Here is a 25,959-nt window from a genome sequence, read left to right as displayed (position 1 = left end):
GTAGATATTAATTGTCCAATGGAGGCTGATTGGTTTTAACTACCAAGTAGTATTAAAAGAGACCAATGATATATCACTTTAGCTGCTAGTAGTTAAGGAATCTTGAAGCCAATATTCCTTAAAACCTGGTAATTTCAGTGCTTTTTAGCACTGGAACACCAACAGTAAGTCAAACCCACTACATCTGCTCTGACTGCCAGTTCTATTGATGTCAGACTGAATTGGGAGCCATTTTTTACTCCTGCTCTCCTTCTACCGTCCATTTTCACTCTCACTAAAAGGACATAGCTGGACCACTAAAGTGGAGAAATGTACTTTTGAAAACAGAAGCATGAAACTTCAGTAAAACCTAGTTTACCACACTGTATAAACCTCTGTAAGTCTCAAGTTTAACAGTATTTGATAGTGGTGGCTATTTTCAAAAATGGTACCTCTGCTGGGTTAATTTTTAAATGACTACCTTAAATAGTAATATTGATCTGGGCTTAGCTGACCGATACAATTAAGCAGGGTTGGATCTTCAGTGAGAGATTATCAAGTAATTCCAGGGTTGTGGGCTAGATTGGGAAATTAAAAAAAAAAAAAAAATCCCAGGGAAAGGCAGTGGCACCCACATAGTCACCAGGAATCAAGCTCAACTCAAGGAAGACTTCGTCTTAATACTGATATTCAACTGACTCTCAGTTACATTCAAATTGAGTAAAAAGAGAATGTGGCTCAACTTTGCTGAAACACTGCTTTTAAAAAAACAAACTTGAGGAAAATGATTTGTGGTTATGTTTGAATAGCACCTTTCACCGTATCAGCATGCTGTTCATCTTGTACTTAAATGCTGTCTTCTACTACTATCCACACAAGTCTGTCTCAATTTTGTACGCAATGAATGGCATAAAAGAAGTAAAACAGTTAAATACAGGCTAGTATTACCAATAGGCTACTACAGCAAAGACAATTCAAGTTAATACTAGCTACATAAAATAACATTTGTGATGGCCTTCACTACAATTATTACGTTAGAGGGTTTATAAGTAATTGCCTTTTGATGTTTTGTTCAATGCATAATGATAAAGCCAGAAAGAAAGATCTTGCAAATAATTAAGAAATTCTCACCTAGGAAATATCCCTATCCTGCGCAGGAGAAAATATGGCGCTAATTAGAACAAATGAAATAAAGCAGAAACATCCTCTTGCCTAACTACCTTCCCAAGGACTTGAGAAACAATAAACCCTGTCAGCTCAGCCATAAAAATATGTAGAAGGCTAAGGAATGCTGATAAAGCTGGGAGAAAATACTAGGAACAGAGTACAGACTCTGGGAACCAAGGACAGTTCAAGATTTATTCACAGAATACCCTCTTTGTTCATTCAGTGGACCACTGTTTTTGTAACTCCACTCCATCACCTCAGAGAAATCATATCTGACCTCACTATCACATAAAATACTATTATATCTAATCATATCTTATCAAATGTATATACTAGTTTGCATAAATCTAGATACAGGAATTGCCTCCTTGACCTTTTAGTAGGTGGCTTTAGCTACCTCTGGTACTATCATAAACAATCTGTGCTTCAATGGAAATTGTGTGCTGGTCTTCAGTTTTACACAAGGTTTTGGGTAGGCCTCTTTCTCCTTTGGAAAAGCAGTCATTTTTAAAAAAAAATGGAAATGGAGAACTCCTCTCCTTCTAATTTCCTAATTTTAAACCAGAGAGAACTTGTCTATTCTACCAAGAGCCAGGAGTCCAGGAGAACTCCCAAGTCATAGACCTGCTTCTTTGGAATGTAACCCCATCTAAAACTATCACTGGAATCATTATCTCCAGAGAGCCAAAATGTTTACAGACAAGCAGTAACTTCATTTTCTTGGATTTAATTTAAGCTTGTTCGCCACATCCAGTCCCTCACAGCTTTCAGACATTGGATCTGGATTAACACAGCATCTCTGGGGTAGCAATGTACTGCTGACTGTCATTAGCATACTGATAGTATCTCACTCCAAACCAATGGATAACTTTTCCAACACTTTCATGCAGATGTTAAATAACATGGGGAGATGTCCAAGCTCTGTAGCACTTCATATTGGAACAAGATGAGCTCAACCATTCCTCCCCCTGACTAGTGACTAAAACTACCAACTCAGGTAGGAGTGGAAGCACTGCAAAACGGTATCCCTAAACTACAACTCCTGCAGATGGTCCAGAATGATATCATGGTTGATGATAGTGAATGTTGCCTAGAGGTCTAAAAAGATCAGGAGAGGCACAGTTCCTCTAACCAGGTCCCCACAGTCATCCATCAGAGCAACCAATACTATTTCTGTCCCATGTGCAGGCTTGAAACCTGACTGCAAGGGATCCAGATACTCCATTTCTTCTAGGAACTAGGATTCTCAATCATCTTCTCCAGAATCTTCCCAAAAAATGAAGATTGGAGACTGGGTGGAAGACATCTAATATAGCTGGATCAAGAAAGGCCTCTTCAAGACCACTGTCTCTTTCAAGGCTGGTGGCCCTTCACCCTCCTTCAAAGAAATATTCATTACATCTAGTCACACATGCACCACAGATCCCAGGAGGTTCTAGGTCAAGCATGTATTTAGTCTATAGATGGTAGAACTCATATTGTAGAATTCCACAAGATCCCTGAAACAACTTGCAAAAACATCACAGCAACCTGCACGTATATATCCCAATTAATATGGACACATACCCATGCTTTGCCACTCTTATCACTACCTTGCAGGGCTGAATGTGAGCTTGTACATGTTCTTCAACATATATAGATCGATATTTAGATCATGTGCCATCTGCTCCACAGTAAAAACCAAGTCTAATGTGGGCCAGCCTATGAGTTGAAGCTGAGATCACTTGAGACAAGCCCAATGTATTATTGAACCAATTACTTAGTTTACATTTAATACTATGACATAAATGATGGTTTTGTCCATGGGTCTGCACAAAATAAGACAAGTTGGTTACCTGCAACTGTTATACTTCAAAGATTCATGTGTGTTTTTATACATATAGCGTTTTCTGTGCAAATCACACTTAGAATGTTCTAAGGCTGAGCCTTTGTGTGAGCTCCTTCAAAGCTAATGCTCAAAAGTAAGCCAGCTGCTTATCTGAATTCCTCATATCATACTCAAGTCTGTGTGGGAATAGAAGACAAGTGGCATGAATTCACAGATGATCCTAAAAAAAAACTATTGTTACAGGTAAGCAAACCTGTACTTTGTGGTGATACAAGAACTGCATTAGAATTACCCTACAGCCATCCAACAGTGCATGACATATGCCTCTCACTGAGTCACAATAAGCATAGCGAATGTCTGTTAAGGAAATTGCTTCCTGTCACATTTAAAACAGTTATGGAACAATATCTTTAAGGCCATAGGAAGCCACCTTGATACCTTGGGCCAATCACTCCTCTCAGTCCAAATCAATGTCAAGCTCAGCAACAAGCCAGCTGAAAAACAAAATCCTCTGTTGTATCATGCATTGATAAGCTTAACTGTAAGTACTAGGTGAGTGCAATGCAAAACAAGCAGACCCTGCACTTAAGCACGACCAACACTAAGAAAAACAATAATCTTTAAGACCATAAGTGATGGAAATAAAATGTGTCCAGGACACAGATGAAAAGAAAGCCAGGGTATTAGATGTGAACCATCATCAATGTCACTGACACAAGTGAAGGATGTTTGGTTATTGGTGATATTTGAAATTTAAATGGAAATTTATTCAATTAAGATGGAAATTATATGACTTGAGACATTTGCAGAAATTTGTCTCAGAAAGGATGCAATTTTGAACTGGTGCATTTCAGCTATTCCTGTTTGAACAAAGCAAGTTTTAAAAGACACTTACCAAGGTAGGCCTTGATAGAAAGCCAGATTTTGCTATTGGCTATATGTTTCTGAAGATTAAAATGGTGACTGTGGGCTTTAATTTTATGACTTCCAAAGTCAGGCTAATCATGAGAAAAGCTTAACATTCTAATTTTATGAATGCCTGTCCCACTCATTCAATGTTCTATTCAGTTCAATTTAATGAACAATTAACATAGTTATGTTTGTGATTTCACACATCAATGGTATTTCAGTCTTACCTGTTTCGAGTTGGTTAAATATAACTTTGCTCCAAGATTTAGAATTTGCAGCTTTACAAGATCATCTTCCACAGTGAAGCTCTTGGCCATTTTTCTTAGAACATCAGGGGCTATTTTTGGAACTCGTTCACAGTATTCTCCAGTAAGCCAAAGAATGCTGGCTCTCGCAACAGGAACCTTAAGCAATAAAACAATTAAAATAACAATTTATAACCTTATTAAATGCATTTTTGAAATTGCTTCTCTAATGGTATACTAGTAACAACTTGAGATAACTTACAGAGAATCTCCACATATTTTCACCGCTTTGAATTTACCAAATGATTATTTATAGCCAGTTGTGATCTTTTTCTTAAGGAGCTTTCCAAGCAGTAATTGAAATTGCTGGTGAGATTAGTCATTTAGCTTAAAACAGGCTTCTATACTATAGAAGAAAATAGTTCCAATACCCACTTTAAAACAACTTTCTTTAAATGATGGATCAAAAAATGTTTTGTGATAATTTCACTGGGCTTCTGGCAATGCACATTTCCTGTGTTTCTTAAAGCGATGGGAGTGAAAAAAATGTTAATTTCAAAGCAGAAGCAAAGTAGCAAAGAACTATTTTTACTGTATGGTTAACCATCTGGACCAAGTCAATTAAAATGGCATACACATTTAAATACTGCTATCTGCACATAGCCTAACCAAGTGCCCTCTGTATGTTTTGGACTTGCCTCAGGCTTGCAAATTAAGCTTGTAATACCCTATGAAAAGAAAGACTGAGGACCATGCTGCTTTCCTGCATACTGTCACTTAGCAGAGCATAAGCATGAGCAGAGAAAACTGCTGAAGTACAGCGGGGGCATTCCTAGTGGAATGGCCATGATACAGTCCTATGGTTGTAGAAGGTAGAGCATGACTACAAGGCTGCATAGGACCACAGTTTAGGAAGGTGAAACAGAGTTCTTCCCTGGCCACCAGCTCTGAGGGAGTGAGAGTGAGTGAGTGAGTGAGAGTGTGAGAGTGAGTGAGAGAGAGAGAGAGAGAGAGAGAGAGAGAGAGAGAGAGAGAACACTATTTTCCTAGTGTGGAAAAAAAATCTGCCTGTTTTCTCCTTTGCAGTTTCTTTGCAGCTCCTATTACTTGTCAATCCCATTTATGTGAGGGAGAGGGTGACAGTGATAATTTCTGAAGAATGTTTAAAACTTTCTAAGCAAAGGAAGACACAGAGCCTCATTTAACAACTTTCCATATATTGCTCAAGGAAACTGGTAGAAAGAAAAGCTCAAGGTGGCTGCCCTAGAACCCTAGAATTGACAGAAGCACTTTCCCCCCATCAAATAGGCAGAGAGGCCAGGCAGAGACCTCTATTTGGAAAAAAGTTGGTATACAAGTGGTCAGCCACTGAAACAATACTCTAGGATATACATATATGATTTTAGAGAAATAACAATACCTAGGAATTTATCAAGAGACATGCCTGATTTAAGGAGGTGCCAACAGGTGTGTTGTCTATACCAAAACATGTTCTGATCACCTTTCCCCCTCTGAATCTGTTTTACTGCACAGACCACAACCAAGAAATGTTAGTATTACAATACCTATATTTCTTGCTGATTCACTTATAAAATTGCAGGTAATCTGCCTAAGTTCATAGTTTAATAGAAAACTAAGGTCTGTTAACAAAAGATCAAGTCTACTGATCAAGAAAAAGAATGTTCAATGTTTTATAATTCTTTCCAAACCAATCTCTGATAATCTTGGCTGTCTGTTCTGAATTCCCCAATGGAACATACTGTGAAAGGCCTTAGGAATGTACTACTAAGTAGTGTTAAAACATTAGTATCTGAAAAGTAAAAACATTGGGAAACTCAGAAAATATATCTTGCTGTTCACTAGGTTAAAGAAGGATAGTGGAATTCCATTTCAGTATGTTTATATCTCATAAAACTGGAAGTCCTTTGAAAGGGATTCTTAGGTTGGATTAAATTGGAAGTACAATCAGCTCCTTGTGAGTGGAAGACTAATAAACAGAAATCACCTCCTGTTAATGTAGATTAAGGAGCTGTCAAGGAAAGAATAAAAACAAATTCACAAAATACAGACTGAACTGCGAACCCTTAATATTGCCATATCTTTTTCAAATGCATTCTGATCGATTTTATGAAAAAGTAGTGTTGTTAACCAGAGGAATAAAGGGACCATCTATGCTTGCACATAAGACGTTAGTTGTATATCTACTTGTACTTTCTACTAAAGCCAGAATCATGGATTTAGGTTGTTTTTTGGTGCTGGAGAACAGGACCCCAACAAAACTTAACAAAACTCTTTTTCTTAGTCATCTGAAGGCCTATAGAATATTAGAACTCTGTTGCACTGATAAATAAAAATACAATAAGCACTGCAAAACCACCCAGGAGTCTATGATGTGGAGAGCTAGCACAGTAAGTAAGTGAATCTTGTTCCATGCTGATGAAACCTATCGCTTAGGTGACAAAGAAGGGGTAGCCCCTGAGCTGCTATTGTCTTTGCTGCAGCTTCTCTGATAGTTCACCCCACCCCCCAGCAAGGACCTCTAGACATCTCCTTATATCTGAGAGAGGAGTCACAAGAACTCTCTCAGCCACAGTGATTATGGGGATTATAAACCAGACAAACTTAATAAAAATAAACAAAACCAAGTGAGCCCCTTGCTACCAATCCAACCTTCTGAATGACAAATTGAGCTATATGGCTTATATCTCTAGTTCTAGACTCTGGATGAAGGATGAAAGGCATTTGTGTAAGGGATGAAACTGCCAAGGTAGGAACTATTGCTGGTCAGACCAGAGAGTTATAAAATTAGCCTCTTATACCAAACAGAGTTAAGGCAGAGTCAATTTAAGTTTCTTTGTAATGCCTTTTCCTTTCCCAGGCTTAATTTATGTTTTGCTAACTGCCATATTCCTTATTCAGTGTCATATATGGCTTCTTTTTTGTTGGCAATAAAACAACTTATCTAGCAGTATGGAGTCTTTGAAGAATTGATATTTATATCTGAGCCTGATCTGAAATTTGAGCCATACTGGGCTGTCTATCCCAGAGAATGGAACAGCTTTCTTTTTTGCCATTGGTTTCAAACAAGACCTCAAATATGGATTTACAAAAATTCTGGCACCCTTGAAGATGCTGTAGGCTAATACTGATGTCTATATTCCAACTCCTGAGACACTGAGGTCTTAGTGTAGTGAGGTCTGTATGGCTCTGCCTCAGAAATGCAGTGAGTTTAAGTTGGTGTCAGCCATGAAGACTGCAGACTTGGCCAATTCATGAACAGTTTGTAGTCTGCCACAAGTTTTTTGGAAATCAGATCCAAAAGATGTTTGGACCATATAATTATAGCTCGGGCAAAAATAGATATGGCTTTCACTACCTTGATTGCTAAAGAACTGGCATTCCTTAGCCCTCTTTAAAAGAATGTCAGTACATGTATTGTAGGAATATTTGGGCATGTCAAAAGTGTACCTTGAAACTGTTACTCCTGAAACCAGGAATGTTCTTGGGGGTCTTGGAGTGGGACCTTTAAAGCCCCAGAGATGACTGTGGGAAGGAAGTAATGGCTGGTTCCAGGGCAAGGTTCTTTCCCTGCACCTAAGGAGGCCCACTCTGATTAATGTGTCTGAGGAGATACTTGATGCTGAGTCTGATGCTACAAAGAATAAGGGGATGGGACACAGAGGGAGACTGCAACAGGACAAAGAAATTAAACAATTTCCATGTTAGTGATACACTGCTTTTCCACTCATATAAGGCATCTTTGGACATAATCCTTTGTAACTGGCTGCCTTTGAAATATAACATTTCAAATGGAATTCTTACAAACTTTTATGAAAAACTATACAGAAGATTCTACTCAGGCTAGACTGTCATACTACAATAGTGCACAAGCAACTCTTGATTGCTGTATTATTTTAAAGATGGCACTCAAAAAATAGATTTTCACATATTTGCATGCATGATTGAAATCGCTACAAATACACAACTTATGAATTTTTGTATTATAAAGGAATGTCAATCAATCCTAATAATTATATTGCCAGTGAAGTATCTTTCAATCAGACTAGACTCAATTATATGGCACCTCTTTCTAGTTTATTTTTCTCAGATTTTCAGCAAGTCTTCTATTAAAGAAAGTTGCTAGGCTGCTTTGGTAAATATCTGAATTATTTAAAATATGTGGATGAAATACACAGAAAGTAACACATGTAAGAGTGCAGGCATGTTCTTAAATGTTGTTACTAATCAACAGTTGTCAAATCAAATCAAATCAAATCTTTTTATTATGATCTTTGACCAAACTTTACAGTAGGAAAAGAGAAGTAGTTTGGTACAGCAATTCATTATCAGGGGAAAAAAACAGTAAGACAATAAGACAACATATCTAATTAAAAGTTTTATGTAATTGTAGACTTGATGAAGATATTTGGCCACCTAGTATGTGTGTGTAGAGTTAGCATCCCTTGAAAATGTAATAAACAAAATTTATCAGTATGACCATTAAATATTTATGCATGCATGCATGCATGCGTTTTCTATAGCCACCCATCTCAATTCAAGTGACTTTGGGCAGCTACAGAAATTGCATAAATGAATAAATAAATAAAATTTAGAGATTGGGGAGATCAAAGCATGTCCTGGGTCATCATAAAAAGGACACCATATGAGGACACGGGCAAGAGTTTCTACCTCCCTGGATCCACCAAGGCAAAGTCTCTGTAAATAAGGAGGTCCATGAAATCTTCCCACCAACAGTGCTGAAGGGAGATTATCAAAGCAGGCTCTGAAAAAGGCCCATCTATATTTGCTTAGGGTTAGATTGTATAGATACCCCACAGTCGAAGGCTTACGGCTATCTAACATCTGGTGATAGAACTGAGGAGCACTGGCGATATCATTTTGGTGATCAGTGTCCCTAATTCTTTCTTCTACTATTGATTTGTCCTTCTCAAAGGTTAATTGACCTAAATATTCAGGAGAGAGGCCAAGATTGCAAAGTTCTTCTATACAGGTACAGTGGCAATGAGATTGGTAACTGTCTGATAACAGTAGAGACAACAGGCCTGTAGGGTCAAACATGATTCTGAGCCCTTAGATTAGAATCCTGGTCCAGGCCTGAGTCTTAATATTTGGCACGTTAGCTTCAAGCCTTAAGACTGCATTAGGGGTGCATTTTGGGGTACTGAACAAAGTCCTAAGAAAATTAGATTGCATGATTTCATAAGCCCTTAGGTTTGTATATGGGCCAAGTTGTATCCCATATAATAGTTGGACAACTGTTTCAGCCTTTAGTTTGCTTGCTGCTGGAATGTAATTTGCCCCCTGTTGCCCATAAAATTTAGTTATTGTTAGTGTGATCTTTTGGGTAGTAGAAGTGGCATAATTTACCTGGGCTGTTAATTTCCTAGAGGCCTGAAATACTATGGTCAAGTATTTAACACATTCGACTTGCTCTAACTCACGGGAAACAATTGTCCACTTGTGCCTTTGTCTTTTGCTGGAAATGAATGAAGCTGCCAGGATGCAAGAATCACTGGATGATGCCAAATTTGTCACCAGAGAGTTGGATTCTCATGAGCAGCCACAGGATTTATTTGAGGAAACCTGGGCCACATCAGAGGTGGACTTTCTTTTCAGTCTTTAAATCATAATTCTAAATCCACAGAAATGTGACATATAGAAGCCCAAATGTCCTTATATTGATAATTATATACTGGATATTATAATTCTTTATGCCATGACTCCCTATACTTTTCAATATCTAATTTGGTAAAGTCTAGCAACCATAAGTAATAATTGCTACATGCTTATTATTTTGCAAATTGCTTATTAAATTCTCTAGTTCTAGAGAGAGTTCCAAAATACTTAGGACTGTCAACCTATGACTAGATATCAAAATGTGTTTTAACTAAACATATGGCTACTGTGCATGTTTGGGCAAATAATACTCATATGGCAATTCAAAAGCTATCATCATCTAATCCTAGTAATTGACCTAAAGTTCATGGTGTTTCCCCTTCATGGATCACTGCTTGTCGTGGCGAAGGGGCTTGCGTAACTCAGTGAAGCCATGAGCTATACCGTGCAGGGCCACCCAAGACGGACAGGTCATGACAGAGAGTTCTGACAAAATGTGGTCCACTGGAGAAGGAAATGGCAACCCACTCCAGTATCCTTGCCAAGAAAATCCTATGGACAATGTTAAAAGGCTAAAAGATATGACACCGGAAGATGAGCCCCTCAGGTCGGAAGGTGTCCAATATGCTACTGGGGAAGAGCGGAGGGCAATTCCAAGAAGCCCCAGAAAGAGTGAAGCGGCTGGGCCAAAGCCGAAAGGACGTTCAGCTGTGGATGTATCTGGAAGCGAAAAGAAGGTCCGATGCTGCAAAGAACAATATTGTATAGGTACCTGGAATGTAAGATCTATGAACCAAGGCAAGCTGGATGTGGTCAAACATGAGATGACAAGATTGAACATCGACATCTTGGGAATCAGCGAACTGAAATGGACGGAAATGGGTGAATTTAATTCGGGTGACCATTATATCTACTACTGTGGGCAAGAAACCCTTAGAAGAAATGGAGTTGCACTCATAGTCAATAAGAGAGTGGGAAAGGCAGTAATGGGGTACAACCTCAAAAACGACAGAATGATCTCAGTGCGTATCCAAGGCAAACCATTCAATATCACAGTCATCCAAGTCTATGCCCCAACCACTGATGCTGAAGAAGCTGAAGTTGACCGGTTCTATGAAGACCTACAACACCTTCCAGAACTAGCACCAAAAAAAGATGTCCTTTTCATCATAGGGGATTGGAATGCTAAAGTAGGAAGTCAAGGAGTAATCGGAATAACAGGCAAGTTTGGCCTTGGAGTACAAAATGAAGCAGGGCAAAGGCTAATAGAGTTCTGTCAAGAGAACAAGCTAGTCATAGCAAACACTCTTTTCCCACAACACAAGAGACGACTCTACACATGGACATCACCAGATGGTCAATACCGAAACCAGATTGATTATATACTTTGCAGCCAAAGATGGAGAAGCTCTATACAGACAGCAAAAACAAGACCAGGAGCTGACTGTGGCTCAGATCATGAGCTTCTTACTGCAAAATTTAGGCTTAAATTGAAGAATGTAGGGAAAACCACTAGACCACTCAGGTATGACTTAGATCATATTCCTTGTGAGTACACAGTGAAGGTGATGAATAGATTCAGAGGATTAGATTTGGTAGACAGAGTGCCTGAAGAACTATGGACGGAGGTCCGTAACATTGTACAGGAGGCAGCAACTAAAACCATCCCAAAGAAAAAGAAATGCAAGAAAGCAAAATGGCTGTCTGATGAGGCTTTACAAATAGCTGTGGAAAGAAGGAATGCGAAAAGCAAGGGTGAAAGGGAAAGATATAAGCAACTGAATGCAGATTTCCAGAGAATAGCCAGGAGAGATAAGAAGGCCTTCTTAAATGAACAATGCAAAGAAATTGAGGAAAACAATAGAATGGGGAAGACTAGAGATCTCTACAAGAAAATTGGAGATATGAAAGGAACGTTTAGTGCAAAGATGGGCATGATAAAGGACAAAAAAGGCAGGGACCTAACAGAAGCAGAAGAGATTAAGAAGAGGTGGCAAGAATACACAGAAGAACTATATAATAAAGATCTTAATGTCCCTGATGTCCACGCTGGCGTGATCACTGACCTTGAGCCAGACATCCTAGAGAGTGAAGTCAAGTGGGCCTTAGGAAGCATTGCTAACAACAAAGCTAGTGGAGAGGACAGTATTCCAGCTGAGTTATTTAAAATACTAAAAGATGATGGTGTTAAAGTGCTGCACTCAATATGCCAGCAAGTTTGGAAAACGCAACAGTGGCCACGGGATTGGAAAAGCTCAGTTTATGTTCCAATTCCAAAGAAGGGCAATGCCAAAGAATGCTCAAACTATCGCACAATTGCACTCATTTCACATGCTAGCAAGGTTATGCTCAAAATCCTACAAGCTAGGCTTCAGCAATACATGAACCGAGAACTACCGGATGTACAAGCTGGGTTTCGAAGAGGCAGAGGAACTAGAGATCAAATCGCCAACATTCGCTGGATCATGGAGAAAGCACGAGAGTTCCAGAAAAATATCTACTTCTGCTTCATTGACTATGCAAAAGCCTTTGATTGTGTGGATCACAACAAACTGTGGGAAATTCTTAAAGAGATGGGAGTACCAGACCACCTTACCTGTCTCCTGAGAAATCTGTATGCGGGCCAAGAAGCAACAATTAGAACCGGTCATGGAACAACCGATTGGTTCAAAATAGGGAAAGGTGTACGACAAGGCTGTATACTGTCACCCTGCTTATTTAACCTATATACATCATGAGAAATGCCAGGCTGGAAGAATCACAAGCCGGAATTAAGATTGCAGGGAGAATCATCAACAACCTCAGATATGCAGACGATACCACCCTAATGGCAGAAAGTGAAGAAGAACTAAAGAGCCTCTTGATGAGGGTGAAAGAGAAGAGTGCGAAAGCTGGCTTGAAACTCAACATTAAAAAAACTAAGATGGCATCTGGCCCTATCAATTCCTGGCAAATAGAAGGGGTAGAAATGGAAGCAGTAACAGACTTCACTTATTTGGGCTCCAAGATCACCGCAGACGGAGACTGCAGCCATGAAATTAAAAGACCCTTGCTCCTTGGGAGGAAAGCTATGGCAAGCCTAGATAGCATATTAAAAAGCAGAGACGTCACCTTGCCGACAAAGATCCGCATAGTCAAAGCTATGGTTTTTCCGGTAGTAATGTATGGCTGTGAGAGCTGGACCATAAAGAAGGCTGAGCGCCGAAGAATTGATGCCTTTGAACTGTGGTGCTGGAGAAGACTCTTGAGAGTCCCCTGGACTGCTAGGAGGTCAAACCAGTCAATCTTAAAGGAAATCAACCCTGATTGCTCATTGGAAGGATCGATAATGAAGCTCAAGCTCAGATACTTCGGTCACCTAATGCGAAGAGAGATCTCTTTGGAGAAGACCCTGATGCTGGGAAAGATTGAAGGCAAAAGAAGAAGAGGACGGCAGAGGATGAGATGGTTAGATAGCATCACTGAAGCAATGAGCATGAAACTGAGCAAACTCAGGGAGGCAGTGAAGGACAGGAAGGCCTGGTGCAATATGGTTCATGGGGTCACGAAGAGTCGGACACGACTTAACGACTAAACAACAACAACAACAATCATGGTGTTTGTTGATTGTTTGTTGTTAATAAAGGGCAGGCAACATTTTGGTTTCTGGAGGCCTCATTTAATATTTGAGGGAAAACAAGGAGAGACAATATGGAGGAGGCAATATGACAGGAACTAGAATATTGTTGTTTTCTTGGGATTGGGGAGAATAGCTTGCAGGAAGAGAGGGCATTTATCCTAAGCATACATCTTGGGTTTTATGTTTTCTACTTCAAAATGACAGAACATGCTGTGGATAAGAACTCTTTAACTTTTTGCCATTTGGCAGCTCATTATTTCCTGAAAGATTCTGCTGGGCCAGTTAAATTGAGAATTGGGCTGAACACCATCATGTGCTATTTTGATGTAAGTGATTCAATTTCTTTCAAGCTGTCCTCAGCTCACACACCAGAGTGGCCAATTGTGGCCCCTACTAAGATCCGCAAACTCCTTCCACAATGAAAAAACAGCAAGGTTGATGGGGGAGACTTAATTCTGGCTGAGTTTTTTGAAAACAAACTCTGACTAATGGGCTTTTTAAACCACCTCTTGATTCATCTCCCTTGACCATTCTCTCCAGATCCTTGAGGATCTATTTATCATAGTTCCAATTTTTAAGAAAGAAACTAGAAACAATCCAACTAATTTCAGCCCAATTATCCTTCTCAGTATTTTCAGCTGTACCAACAAGCACCTTTACTGGAAGCTGACTGACTAGCTGATCCAAGACAAAGTTTGGGCTCAGGAGCAAACCAGATTCAAGTCCAGGTGATCTACACTAGATTATCTAGTACAAAGATTCTTAATGTCAAAGAGGTGCTTAATATGTTGCTTTTATTGATTTAAATACAGCTTTTGACTCGATTCACAGAGATAGGTTCTGGGCAAAACTTGTCACATCCTTTATCCACTTAAGGCTTCTACTTGAGACTTCACAAAAGCACTCAAATGTTTATTTACTTGATTGTTTATTTAATCATGCAGTTGATCATTTTTGTTGCCTCCTGGATCCTTTACTACTATTGTATTTATGAATTTTGATGGATTTTATGTTGCTATAAATAAATGATGCAAATATGACTGTTACAAAAAAGATAAAATTAACATAAATATACATGCACTTTTGTTTCATTCATTCAATCTGCACCTCTCATGACACTGTAAAATTCATTTTAAACAATTACCAATTTCATATGTATCTACAGCCCCCAAATTGCACTTTAATGTCTCGCTAAGGTCTAGCTGGAATGGGCCTCAGAATTTAATTCACTGCACCACATACTACCTGTAGCCCCAAAAGGCTAAGTCCCAAATTTCGAATATCCAAGGACAAGTGATGAACTATTTTGAGCATATACACACACAAACACACACACGAAAATAAAATCCTTGCAGTCTTGCTCATATGCATGGTGTGACTTACCCAGCTTCAGACATGGAAAATAATACAAAAAAAAAAAAAAAGCCCTTGACATATATTAGGAAAAAGGGTTTCTCTTCAAATCTTCTATATACACTCCTCCCTTGCTCTAAGGATAGCATCTCTTGAACAAACAAAGAAAACAATGATTTTCATATAGTCTTTGAATCTTGGCTGTTACCCATTAATATATTCAAATGTATAGTGAGACAAAAAGGAGCCATAACTCATCTACTGTTTCGGTTCACTAATCTCATTTTTCTCAATATCCTGCTCTATCCACAGGGATATCAACTCTGAAAATATTCCTAATATGATTTACAAAAAAACAAAACAAAACAAACAAAACAAACAAAACAAAAAGAATGGGTAGAATTTGTTTAACTGTGGTCAGCAAATGCCACTTTAAATCAAAGCTTACATACTATTCTCATGCAAACTGGTTCAATAACTTTTCACTAGTGAAAAGTTATGGAGCAGAAAACTAGTTATGAACCAGGAATCAAGCTTACTGTTATGAATTCCTTTGATTCACTAGTGCCATAAACACATAATACTGTTAGGCATATTGTCCCATCTGACATTACTGGCACACTATAGAAGATGTCATGGGTTTTACTAGATTATAGAAGCTTAAATAGTCCTTGTAAGAACACAAGAAAATAGTACAAGTACTGATATATTTTACTGTGGAAGATCGTGTCAGATCACAAGCCAGAGTATTTTAGGCAACCCACACCTAAATGTAAGAAGTTGAGTTGTCAACAATGGGGAGCTCTGTTATTAAACAGGATGTTGCAATGTGTTTATACTGTATATGTGTAAAAGGAAAAAGTCACGTAACTACTTGAGAAATCCAAGACACTGTTATTTTCAGATGACTACATCTACTCTGACTCTGCCAGGACCTGCAATATTAATCATCATCATAAGTAGATATATTGTCCATATGAGTGAATGAGTGAATGTTTTATTATAGCCTTTGGCCAATCAACAAAATACAACAGATTCTACAGCTGGAGTGTCATACTTAAATCAAATTAGCTGAATACAGTCACTCTGGTTATATCAATAATGATGGACTATCATCTTAATAGCAGCATAAAAGAACTCTGTAACCTTTTAAGTTTGAGGCTCATATCTGTAATACAGTAAGTTACATACAGTGACCCTTTTCTGATGTCTTTATGATATCAAGCGCCAGAATCTACTATCTCAGGCTCAAGGGATCCGCCCTCTCTTCAAATTTGACATATATTTTTCTTTGGGCAGTAAAGGGGCAAATTATCTATCTTCACTTACTTTGGCCAAACTTATAATTTCCTTCACCAAGGCCCATTTAAATATATTTAAATATATTTCCCTCATCCATTCCCTTGAGAACAGATTTTCAAAGCACCAATCTTTTAGTGGTACATGTCCCTGTGTTGCTGGTGCCTTGGAAATTGTGGCACATATTCTCCAATACTATATCCTTTATTGGGATTTAGGAAAGGAACTTACAGATCCAATACTTTTGAGATTCCCAGAAGAAATTATTTATTTTATGTAACTTGTGTAACTGCAGATGTGAGCCTGGTTAGAACTAAAATGGTTGCCAAGTTCCTTTATATTGCCCATGTGAAGAGAAACATCTCACACCAATACCAGCAAGACTAGAAACAGGAATGCCTCAAATTCAGGTTAGGGCCTGGAAGATGATGCCAACTTTTTGGGTGTTTGAGACCTTCTACTTCCATCCTTAACACATCCTGAAAAGCCAAAAGATGAGCCAGAAATGTGTAAGCCATGTATCACAAGATAGCCATGTGATGGCCTTCAGAAGGCCTGGAGGTTGAATTCTGCCCCCCAATCTTGAAAGTAATTTTAGGGTCACTTATGTTATTAAATCTCTGCTACTTCATGCTCAAAACCTCTAAGCTCATGAAGATTCTCTGTCTGATCAGGAATACCCAGGGTCTGCCACTCTAGAAAGCTGCCACTACTATTTGTCATCATAAGCCTGGTTACTGTATACATTGCTCCTAATAGCAATCCATTATAGACATATATCCTACAGTGGAGTCCTTGGTGCTATCTGAGCTCAGTTGTTTGCTTGCAGACGTTTCATTACCTGACTAGGTAGCATCATCAATGCTAGTTGAGTAATGAAACGTCTGCAAACAAACAACCAAGCTCAGATAGCACCAAGGACTCCACTGTAGGATATATGTCTATAATGGACTGCTATTAGGAGCAATGTATACAGTAACATTGTTCACCTCTGAGCTACATATATTCTCTTCTATTGGAGATATCCTATAATATTTAATTTTGTATTTTGTTGTTATATGGGTAAAACTTCCATAAAATAAGGCCTTACAGATACAGAAAGTGACAGAGTAAAAAGGTATAGTATCTATTAGACAGGAAAGTTTTCAATGCTTGAGTCCATTTACCAAATTAAATGTGGCAAGACTGATGTCATTAGTATACAGTGAGAATGGGGTTATTTCTAATATTCCAAAGGTTACACTGCATTAAGACCTTACTCCCAAACTATCATTTAAATTGGGTTAAAGAATAGTAATTGAGCGCTACATTAAATTTTAAAGTATAAAAGGTCTAGTTGCCTGCAGAACTAAAGTTACTTCTACACAATAATATATGAGTAACTTAAATATTAAGACAGATTATCTCAAGAACTACATTATGCACTTTGATTCAAATGTTATAATTCTACAAGATATATCACATAATTGTATTAAACAGCTCCAGATATGCTTTTGAAAGGCTGTAAATGGCTGCCTGTGTATATATATATTTATATGAATATACAACAACGAATCTGTCCTACCTTAGGAAAACAGTTTTATGATGTATCATTTTTATAAATCTAGGCTAAATAGCCCCTATGGGAACAATAAAACTTGGATAAAGTTGTTATAAATTAGTGTAATACAATCTTTGGATACAGATTTTATTTTCCATTAATGGAAGATTCCCTTCTATGAATGTATTTGTTTTAACAGAGATATCTAAATGGTAGGAAAATGTAACTCCCTCTCCATCAAAATCTGGTAACAGCTTTGTGCTCTCTGAAAATCTGCTCCAGGTGGGGGAGGAGGAGGAACAGTAAATATTTGCAGGCTCATAACTGTGAGCAGCAGCATCCTCTGGCCAAAACTCTGCTCACGGATATGCAGATGGATTTAATCCATCCATCTAATCTTAAAGGTCAGGATACATTCTTGCTTCTCTTGTCTTCATTATACTTTAAATAATTCACACACAGCTATAAAGATAGGAAGCTAGCTGATCCATTCCCTGGCTTTTCCTGTATTATATAAGTGAGGACTTTGAATATCTAAGAATACAGAAAAGAATGCATTCAGTATACATTTTTATTTTGTATTATCCTCAAAGATCAAAAGAATTATAAACTGTACTGTTTGTTATTTTATATTCTAGACTGCATAAGCAAATAGTTAAGGACACGACTTAACGACTGAACAACAACAATTTTTCAAACCTCTGGATTATTTAGTGGCTTTATCAATGAAGGAAATAAGCATCTAAACCAGGAACAAACAATATTTAACATTTGTCACATAAAGCATCTAATACACTTCCTATTTAACTGAGAAATCATGGTGATGGCATAGAATCTCAGATAAAAAACAGATACATCTGAGTATATTTTGCTATTCTTCATATTATAATCTGAGAGTTTTAAGAACAATCCTTGCATTTCAGAAGCATGGTATTTAGTCATCTTGTTTGCTTTGATAAGATGGAGGTTTTTCAAGATAAACCTGAATACAACTCTGCTGCAATGCATTAATACAGAATGTAATCAATACAAAGCAAATGCTAATTTGCCTGAAGCCATGAGAAATACATCATAATCAAAATGATCATAACTATAGCAACACTTCTGTGGACAGATGTAACTGTGACTTAAGTTTACACTGAAGTAAACATATCCATTTATACCTGGTCCAGTTTTGTGAGATAAAATTGAATTTCACAGGAGAAATCAAACCGCATTTTGTCTCATACACACTAGTATTTTTTTTTCAAATCCAAATTCCTCTGAAAAGAATTACCATATATTCATATATATAACATAGTTCAGATATAACATGCATTAAGGACCACATACAATATACTATCACTATTTGTGTATTAAACAATACTGCAGACTTATATGTACATATACAAGGACTGAATGGAAAGTAATGCCTTTAATGTTATAAGTTGTCAACCGACTGCAGTACTGATACACTAGAAGCTCCGGTCTTGATGTCATGTGACTTCCACCTTTTCCCTGAATTGAATCTTTGCGGGCATTTATTTGACCCAAATGAAGAAGTGGAAAGGCCTTTATGGGAGAGACAATATATGGGGTTCTTTTGTGACAGCTGTAAGAAGCTTGTCCATTGTTGGCAGAAGTGTGTGGTGAATGATGGTGTTTATGTAGGGGTGTAAGCATAGGTAACATAAGAGCTGATTTCAAGGATTATTTTTCTGTTTCATGTATTAAAACATCCCTATTTAAACTAAAGTTATGAAGGTGGAGGCATTACTTTTCATTCAACCCCCCTGTATTACTAAAACAATGTAACTGATCAGTTACAGATCATACTGAGCCTTACTTGTCCCACAATGCTAACAAGCCATTTCAGATGTGCTAAGGGAAACACAGCAAGAAGATGTTTGCCCAGCAACTCTATTTCAAAATAGTTTTTATTTTCAACTTGCATAGAATGCTTGCAGAACTGTCGTTCCATAAGAAAATGTAGATTAGAGATCAAGATAAAAGAACATTCAATAATAACCTAAAGAGGAACACGGGCTAGACCTTAAGACCAAACAGGCTATTACAGGAAATTTAGTTATGTTGTTACTTATGTACGTAAGATAGAAAATAAAAGGAATATGCTATGCTTTGAATTTGATGTGGAAGAAGTGCTTCAGAATATGCAAGAATACAAGCACACTACCTATCAGCAACTCATTAAAACAGCTGCTTAGGATCATATGGTTTCTGTTGATACATGCATACATATGATCCTAGAAACATACATGTTTGCTTTAATGAGATGCAAATAGTGTTGTGTGTGTATTCCAAAGCACTTTTTCCAAATCTAATCTGAAGCACTATATATTAATAAATATTAATATAGCTATTGCGCAATAATAATGAATAACAATTAATAGGCAGGTCAAAACTTTTGAGCCATTCATAAACTTGTACATATAGCATCATAAATATTATAAAATATGCTTTGTTTGGAAAAGTATTAATACATTCTCCATGCATATTTTTTGTATCTGTTTTTCCATCCATTGACTCCAGTCTCTAATTTCAAATAGTTAAGAAATTTAGTTTGAAAAAAACAATAACATAAGATCTTGTATCTTCTATACAGTGTGTGAATGTACATGTATATGTATGTATATATTTTTGTGTGTATATTGATTTTGCCATTTAACGCAGAAGGCAAATGGAATACACAGATCTGAATTCAATTATGGGACAATTATCCTGAACAAGTGAAATTAGGAGAAATTTTAGTTAAAAAAAAAAAAAGTCTAAAGATCATGGTATAATCATGTAAATACTCAATACTCACAGTAATACTGTCCAGGAGCCTGGCCATGCGTTTAATTATTTCACCATGGTGTGCTGATTGTGTTTGCAGCAGCTTCTTAATGACTACTATGCTTTCTGCTACTACTATTTCTGATAAAATAAAGAGAATTTGCAGTTTTTAAAAGGTATGCCTCACAGTCAAATAATATTTAATTTCAAAGTATGTTTGACAAAATAGAATATTCTCTAATTCAGATTATATCAGTTTCAACATTTTATACACATCCTGTCAGGAAAAATAAGAGCCATTATTCCACAAAGTACATATATTTTACAATTATTTTCTGAAAAAGTACACTTTTATGAGTCATTGTATTTTCTACAAAGCCCAATTTGCTATGCATGCAAAGCATTATATACCATCATATCTGAAATGCTATCATATTATTATTATTGTTATTTATGAAATTTATATACCCCCCATTTCCCCCATCTATTAGTTTACAATTCAAATAATTTATTGTTTTTTTTAAAAGCACATAATTTAGGAAATAAATCATGCTAATTATGATTCTGGTAAGAAAATTCAGCTTGAAAAGGAAAGAGAAATCTGGTCAAAGTTAAACCACATTTTAGTTCATTTTTTTACCATTAGCTGAATTTCCATAACGCCACTTATCACAGTAATTATGGCACAGAACCTTCCTTTCTTTTATAAGTAAACATGGTGATAATGAGGCTTTTCAGTTTTTCTATAGTTTGTAACAGATGAACTCAGGTTCAAACCATGTAAAAATATAGGTGAAGAGGATTACGGTAGCATTCTTCTGTCTTCAATCAATGGAAGCAATGAGAAAATTCCTAAAGACAAGGGTGGATCTTAATTCCTTCCTTTGGTACATCTGTGGTCACTAACATGCCTACTCACCCAAAACTGGAATTTCTGCTTCAGGATATAATTGGGATTTCCACATCATGTGAAATTACAGTTCCCGAGCCATCAGTCTCCCTCTCTTTGATTCCCACCTTTTCTAAGCTTTTAGGTAGCACTGAAGACTAATCAAGTTGCTCTGGCACCAAAACCAAGGCTCTAAACACATAATCTTTCTTTCAGGGAGAAAACAAACAAACCAATATAACTACCTTCCATTTGCACACCAATGGACTCTCTGGGGCTTACATTTGTGGAAATTTGTTTAGTATTGAATGAATGAATGATCACTGACAAACATTGCTTTCTCCAATCTGCTGAAGTTGGACTGCATCTCAGAACCCAACTGCCTATCCTTCTCATCTACTGACAGTTGTCTGGGATAAGATAGTAAGAGGAGTAAAAAAAAAAAAAGAAGCAAACACACTAGGAACTTAGCAATAAGGAGAGGGGACTAGCTTGTTCTACTTTCAAAAGGCTGAAGCATAGGACTCATCATAGTTGTTCTTTTATTTTTCCCTCCCTGCTTCCCAGTTCCTTCCTTCCCTGTTTCTGGAGCCATATGGAGAAAAATAACTGAAATTCAAGTTAATCTCTCATAGTTTGTGGGAGTCTAGATGAGAGGGTAGGAAAAGTCTTTAGATAAACAATCATGAGCACTTCTGATCTTTGAATGAAGGCAAAAGGAGCCCCCTTCTTTCCTAACAGTACCCTCTAAACTTAGGAGTTGGGGGCCAGACCCCACCATTACTGCTGTTTTATTTCTATCCTATTCCTAGGTAATATTTAATTTAAAACAGGGAGGCTCAAACAATCCTGATAATTGGTTCCCACCATGTATTTTCCAGGGCGCCTCTGGGAAATGAACAGAATAGGAGAGTCAGGGATCCATTCACCTGGCAAACTGCTGAAGAGATGTACCAGCTATTACTGAACAGCTGCTTTTTCACCCCTCTCTCTGCTTTGCTCTCAGATTTTTCCTTAAGGGCAAGGTTAACCAACAAGTGCTTATGCCCAAGCAATCAGGTAGTGACTAATGCATTCCTGAAGTGGCTGCTCCCTCAAGCTTCTAGACAGCCGCTTTGCTGCACTTTGTTGATCTTCCTGAATTCTTGCCCATTAATGATAGTCAGAGGAAAGAGGGCAAGAGCATACAAAAACACCCTGGCAAGCATCCCGGGTGCTATGATGCTTGTGGGCACATGTTACCCACTTGGGATTTACAGGATGACACCAAGTTCCTTTTTCCAATCTTATGGCCTCAACCCTAGGCCCAAGTGGTCAGATTGTTGGGCACCTTAGACTCAGGCTGGTGCTAGTAAATGCTAGATCTGTCATTTAATCTATCTATAATCCAGTGGTTAGGCACTGTGGCAGAGTGAGGTACCGGCTGGAGGGAAGCACTTAGGTCTGTGCCAAAATCATAGATTTTTTGGGGGTGGGGGGAAGGCAGATGACTTAGCACAAGACCAAGAGCACATTTGCAGAAAAGAGGGAAAATGCTAGAATGCACCAGTAATGTGACACTTACACACCTTAGATACAGAATATATCTAATAAAGACAAAGGAAAAGCCAGAGGTGGGGCAGTATTTTTCATATCTGCAGAACATACTGCTGGAGAAGACATCAACTGGTTGGAATGGAGTGAAGAAACGACCAAGCCTGCCGAGTCCAGAGATGGCAAACCTGGGACAGGAAGGAAGACTGAGAGGAAAAGCCTGAAGCAGCTTGTGAGAGCATGGAAAGACCAGCAGAATACACCAAGGAAGGTATCTTGGGCTGTGTTGTTTATATGAATAATCAGATGAACAGAGAGATTTTGTGAATTAAAGGTTTTGTTGAGGAGTAAGACAGCCAGGAATAAACTCAGAGACATTGCAATATCAATAATTGAGATAAGGAGGGGGAGAAGGGGTAGTAATAAGTTACAAACAGAAATTGAGAGAAAGAGACATTAAGAAGAAGGGAATCAAGGAGGATAAGACTTGATTTCTCATAATGTTCTGTACATACATAGAAAAATATACTGGTTTTGTAAATAATACTTTCACTTGTACATATTACTAGATCAGCGGTTCTTACAGTGTGGTCTAGGGACCCCTGGGAGTCTCCTAAACCCTTTTAGGGGGTCCACAAATATTGTAAAATTTCTCAGTTTTAATTTCTAATATAGTAAATATTGATATTGATTCCTGGCAAGTGCCTGGACTAGTCCCTGCAGTTTTCTTGGGAAGATTTTCAGAAGTAGTTTGCCATTGCCTTCTTCCTAGGGCTGAGAAAGAATGATTGGCCCAAAGTCATCCAGCTAGCTTTGTGCCTAAGGTGGGACTAGAACTCACAACCTCCTCATTTTTAGCCTGGTGCTTTAACCACTACACATTATTGCTGGGTTGTTATTGGGAGTATAAATGTATTTCAATGCCTTGGGGTAGAGATGGAAGCAGTCTAGATCACAAGCTCCATAACAACTACAGTAGCTTGCACAAAGGTAATCTCAGTCCCTACTCACAAAAATGGTACTTGTTGGATTTGGGTTTTACTTCAAAGCAGATGAGATGTAGCCTGCATATGGAGGACATACCATCTATGTCATGCCATGGTTAGATCAGTTTCTAGCCAAAGTCAACTTCTGCAAGGACAATAAGCCTATTAAGATGGTCAACCTTATCTTTGTGAATAAAATTGTTTGTTTTTAGTCAAAATTGGATGCTAGTTCCACAAAATCAAGCATGGTGAGTGGGGTGATGTCAGCTTGGATTTGAGTTTATGAAACCTGAGGAATTAGATATGGTCTTCGCTAATAAAAGCACTGCTACCTATGGGATGGATCCATGCCTATTCTGATTACTTTTGGTAGCCAGGGCACAGATGATTTGATTTGGGAGAAGCTTAGATTTGGGAGGTGATTAATGAAATTAGGAAGTGGGATGAGATTTTGAGAGAGAGCAAGATTCCACCAGCATTGAAACAGTCAGTGGTGCAGTATCTCTTTAAGAAGCCATCTATCCATCCAGTCATCTTGGGACTTTCACTCAGTCTCCAGTCTTCCCCTTTGGTAATCTCTTTCCATCAGAATTCAGGCACAGGCAGACTTCCAGGGAAGAACTGGCAAACGACTGTGGTGGAATCAAGAGCTGGTGAGTAGACCAGGTCTTCGTAATTCCTCTTTGGACAAGGAGAGGACTTGAGATCGCCCACAAGTGTTCCAGACAGTTGCTCCCTGCGAGGAGACTGCAAGACAGCAATCTCCAGCAAGTTTAGAGCTTTGGGAGGTGACCATCCTGTTCAAACGCGATTGGCACCTTTGAAAAGACACTGGGTTCACATACTTCCTTTTCTAATCACTTTCAGAAATTGCTTGTTAACTGCTTTTCAACTATTAGGAACCTTTGGAGAGACAAATTTTATAGCACCAAATGAGTGTCCTTCAATCCTTAGCAAAAGAAGTTTTAAATATAAGTTTAAAGACTTAATTTTTTTTCTGGAATAAACAGCAAAAGGGTGATTAAAACTTTGATTTTAGAAAGTTACAAATGGACTAAGGGTCCAGATAAATTGAAACAAGATTTTGGAATTAATTATAAAGAATCCTTCGCATGGGAAAATACTTTTGTTCTGAATTCTTAAAAAAAAAAAAAGACTTTAAAAATTGGACACTAGAGGGAACTAGAAGGAACTAAAGATTACAATTAAAGGAGAAGAACACTCTAACTCTACTTACTAATATAGAATGAAGCATATTATCATTGTACATATTGAATGATATTTTTGAACAATGGACCCAGAAGTTAATTGTAAGAGTGTCTGCCTCTATAGATAGACTGTGTTTAAAAGATGCTATGGAAGAGGAACAGGTATTACTTAACATGATTGAGACTGATTTGAAAGTGATTTTAAAATGACAGGCTACAAGAATGACATGGAAAAAGATGTTACACTGAACATACAAAAGAAATGGGCTGATGTTTTAATAATTAAAAGGGATGTACAAATAACAAACCAAAAGAGTGACATAGATAATTTTCCAGTACTGGATTCACAAAAGAGGCTTGTTAAAGCTTTGAAGGATTTTGTGAGAAGGGACAAAGAAAAAATGAAAAGAAATCAAGTTCTAGGACATTATTTGAAGGGACTAAAGATCAAGATCGTTAGAAGTAAAAGGAAGGAATATGAAGTCGGTTTATTTGATCAAGGTTAAAATAAATATGTTGATTTCTTCTTTTTCTTTTCTGCACCTTCTATTTTTTTATCCTTTTTCAGTTTGTATTAGTTTTTATTGTTATAAATTGTAATCTTTAATAATATTAATATAAAAATGGATTCTGGCACAGGCACAGGACAGAAACAGCACTGGTTACTATTGGACTTTAATGGGAGCAGTCTATCCTTCCTTTAGTGGTATTTGATACCATCATTCACGGTATCCTAGTGGACCACCTTTGAGGGTTGGGAGTTGGGGACATTGTTTTACAGTGGTTCCATTCTTATCTGAGTAGACAATTCCAGTCAGCTGTCATGCAGGATTTGTCAGAGCTTGATTTTGTTTCTTATATTATTTAATACATATATGAAACTGTTGGAAGAGGTCATATATCAGTTTAGTGTGAGGTGCCATCACTACACTGATGGTACTCAACTCTGTATCTCTACCCTGGAGATGCTGTGGAGGTCTAGCAGTGAATGA

General features: G+C 37.7%; 1 protein-coding gene across 4 annotated transcripts in view; it reads right to left on the bottom strand.

Moving 5' to 3' along the window:
- The window catches only part of AP3B1 (adaptor related protein complex 3 subunit beta 1), a 175,155-nt gene that overhangs the window by 77,034 nt on the left and 72,162 nt on the right, over positions 1 to 25,959 (bottom strand). For all 4 annotated transcript variants that reach the window (XM_088130397.1, XM_088130399.1, XM_088130400.1 and 1 more), the window contains 2 exons: positions 20,383 to 20,492; positions 4,111 to 4,287 (listed from right to left, as the gene is read on the bottom strand). In XM_088130397.1, the coding sequence (XP_087986523.1) occupies positions 4,111 to 4,287; positions 20,383 to 20,492 (287 nt within the window). The remainder of the gene's footprint in view (positions 1 to 4,110; positions 4,288 to 20,382; positions 20,493 to 25,959) is intronic.

The sequence above is a fragment of the Python bivittatus genome, unplaced genomic scaffold (genome assembly GCF_059951505.1).
Source record: "Python bivittatus isolate LINGU-HERP-01145 unplaced genomic scaffold, Pbiv_v1 ctg000850_np1212, whole genome shotgun sequence".
Taxonomy (NCBI): Eukaryota; Metazoa; Chordata; class Lepidosauria; order Squamata; family Pythonidae; genus Python; species Python bivittatus.
Note: the sequence above shows the minus strand (reverse complement) of the source record. Positions and strands in the feature narration are given on the sequence as shown.